The sequence below is a fragment of the Daktulosphaira vitifoliae genome, unplaced genomic scaffold (assembly GCF_025091365.1).
Source record: "Daktulosphaira vitifoliae isolate Bord-2020 unplaced genomic scaffold, ASM2509136v1 Scaffold_4, whole genome shotgun sequence".
NCBI lineage: Eukaryota > Metazoa > Arthropoda > Insecta > Hemiptera > Phylloxeridae > Daktulosphaira > Daktulosphaira vitifoliae.
The window spans coordinates 41,631,412-41,633,590 of NW_026099575.1; the positions used below are offsets into that span (position 1 = coordinate 41,631,412).

At 23.8% G+C, this 2,179-nt stretch overlaps 1 protein-coding gene across 1 annotated transcript in view; it reads left to right on the forward strand.

Annotated features, from left to right (window-relative positions):
* Window positions 1-711: 711 nt before the first annotated feature.
* The window catches only part of LOC126905659 (uncharacterized), a 20,658-nt gene continuing 19,190 nt past the window's right edge, over window positions 712-2,179 (forward strand). Inside the window, exons 1-2 of the mRNA XM_050685595.1 lie at window positions 712-978; window positions 1,781-1,828. Of these exons, the coding sequence (XP_050541552.1) occupies window positions 859-978; window positions 1,781-1,828 (168 nt within the window). The 5' untranslated portion in view covers window positions 712-858. The remainder of the gene's footprint in view (window positions 979-1,780; window positions 1,829-2,179) is intronic.

Sequence of the window (2,179 nt, forward strand, 5' to 3'; positions counted from 1 at the left end):
CTATATTTTATTTTATTTGAAAATGAGTAAATAAAATGAATAGTTGAAACATATTTTTTTGAAAAAAATATGTTTGCTTTATCATATTTTATATTACTCAATGAAATTTTTATTTTATCAAATTTAAAATTATAAAATACAATTTTATTTTTAAACTAATTTAATTTATGTTATTCCACCAGTGTTTAAGTTTAGTTAAAATTTTATTAAATTTTTGAAACTGTAACATTAAAATAAATGAAGAGTTTCCATATTGATTTATTATTTTTTCAACTATTTAAAGAATAAATTTATATTTAACGGTACAAAGCTTTAAAAATTGTGATTTATATTAACAATAGCACAAATTATTAGTCATTACTGTTATAATAAAATGAAAATAACCACTAATTATAAATAAGTGTATTAAGAGGTATGATAATAGATACCAGTAGAATTACTAATACAATTTAAAACACATTTTAGTAATAAATTACACACTTGGTTAAATATTAAATTATTATTATCTTATTATTTCTTAAAAAATTGGTATTTTCAAACTAAATTCTATTTTATTTAAAAAATAGTAAATAAAATTTAGCTGCGATAGTAGTTTTTATTGACGTACAACTTAAGTAAACATACAATTAAATTTGATTAATAGAATTATTATTTAAAATGACTACATATCAAATATATATTTTTCGAAAATAAATTTATGTGTTACTATATTTTAAATATTCAAAATAGAATAATTTGTTCTTTAAATCGGAAATAATTTTATAATAAAAATAATTGATTACGTTAACCTGATATTATTGAAGTTAAATAGTCAGTGTTAGACTTTCATTACTGTTGCAACTATAATCATCATTAAAAATGGGTTTCTATTTTTGTTCCGGAATATTCCTTTGTTTTATGTGTGTAATTACCTTACCCATATTTTCTACTGGAAAGCCCTGCCTTGACGAAGAAATGATTTGCAACAAGTCAATTCAAGTACTTATAATTTTTTTTTATACATTTATACCAATTATTTTTGCTAATGTGGACTGTATTTTTCTTTTAACGAGTAGAAGGCTACCTAGGTCGATTAACTGTAAGTTAATTAAACGAATATTTGCTATATGTGCATAGTGAGACATTTATTAGGAGACTGGTTTTTTCTCCGCTGAAAAAAACCGATCGTCTGCTAATCAAACAATAATAATAATAAACTATACAATAACGTAAGGTATGCAGCAACAATTATTATTTTACAATAATCATTGATAATCTCCTTATAACTTGTTGTAATTTCTTAGAACGTATAATTGTTATACATTGAAATTATTTAACTTACATAATATGTAAAAGTTCATATACTTTGATATCTTGTGAAAAATAAATCAGCGAAACCTTGAATACAACTCGGTCTTAATATAAAATTTTGTATAGTCAAATATGATAGTAATTACAGTTCTAAATTTTTATTAACTTTTTAAAGTAGTTATTGTTCGATCCATTTTTTTTGTTTTCTTTTCTTTTGTATGTTATTATGATATATGATAAGCGCGTTTGTCCAGTGCGTACCGGTTTCTTTAATTGTATTAATAGTAGTCCAACGATGAACTCGTCATCGTGAAGGACGGCACCACGCGCACGCCAACATGTGTATATAGAATAAAGTAATATAAACAAAGTTAAAAGTTTAAGTTTTATATCGTTTTTATTAGTTAAACAGTGAAAAGTAATCGGATTTATACAGTCCACTCTGAGACCAAAACAGTTATATTAACAATGAAACATGAATGTTTTTTAGATTGTTGATCCATCAAAATATTTCAATAAAGACGATATATTACGTGAGGTGAGTCGTTAAACATATTATAAAGAAATATTTTAGCTTCGATGCGAAGCTGAGAAGGTATTAATTTTACTATGATGTGTTTTTTTTTTTTTTTGTGTCTGTATACGCTCAATCTCAGCTCTCACTGAACCGATTTTGATGAAAAATATGTCAAAAGATCACAAATCGTATCTAGTTGAAGACATTACCCTCAAAAATTGAAAAAAAATCCCTCGTTCCTCGTAAACAGGGGAAATCCCCCAAAAAATTACAAATTTAAAAATCGCTAATTTTCGATATTTTTTCATTTTTTTTTACTTAAAATTGCCATAACTTTTTTAAAAATGACCGAATCAATATAATTTTTTTTTT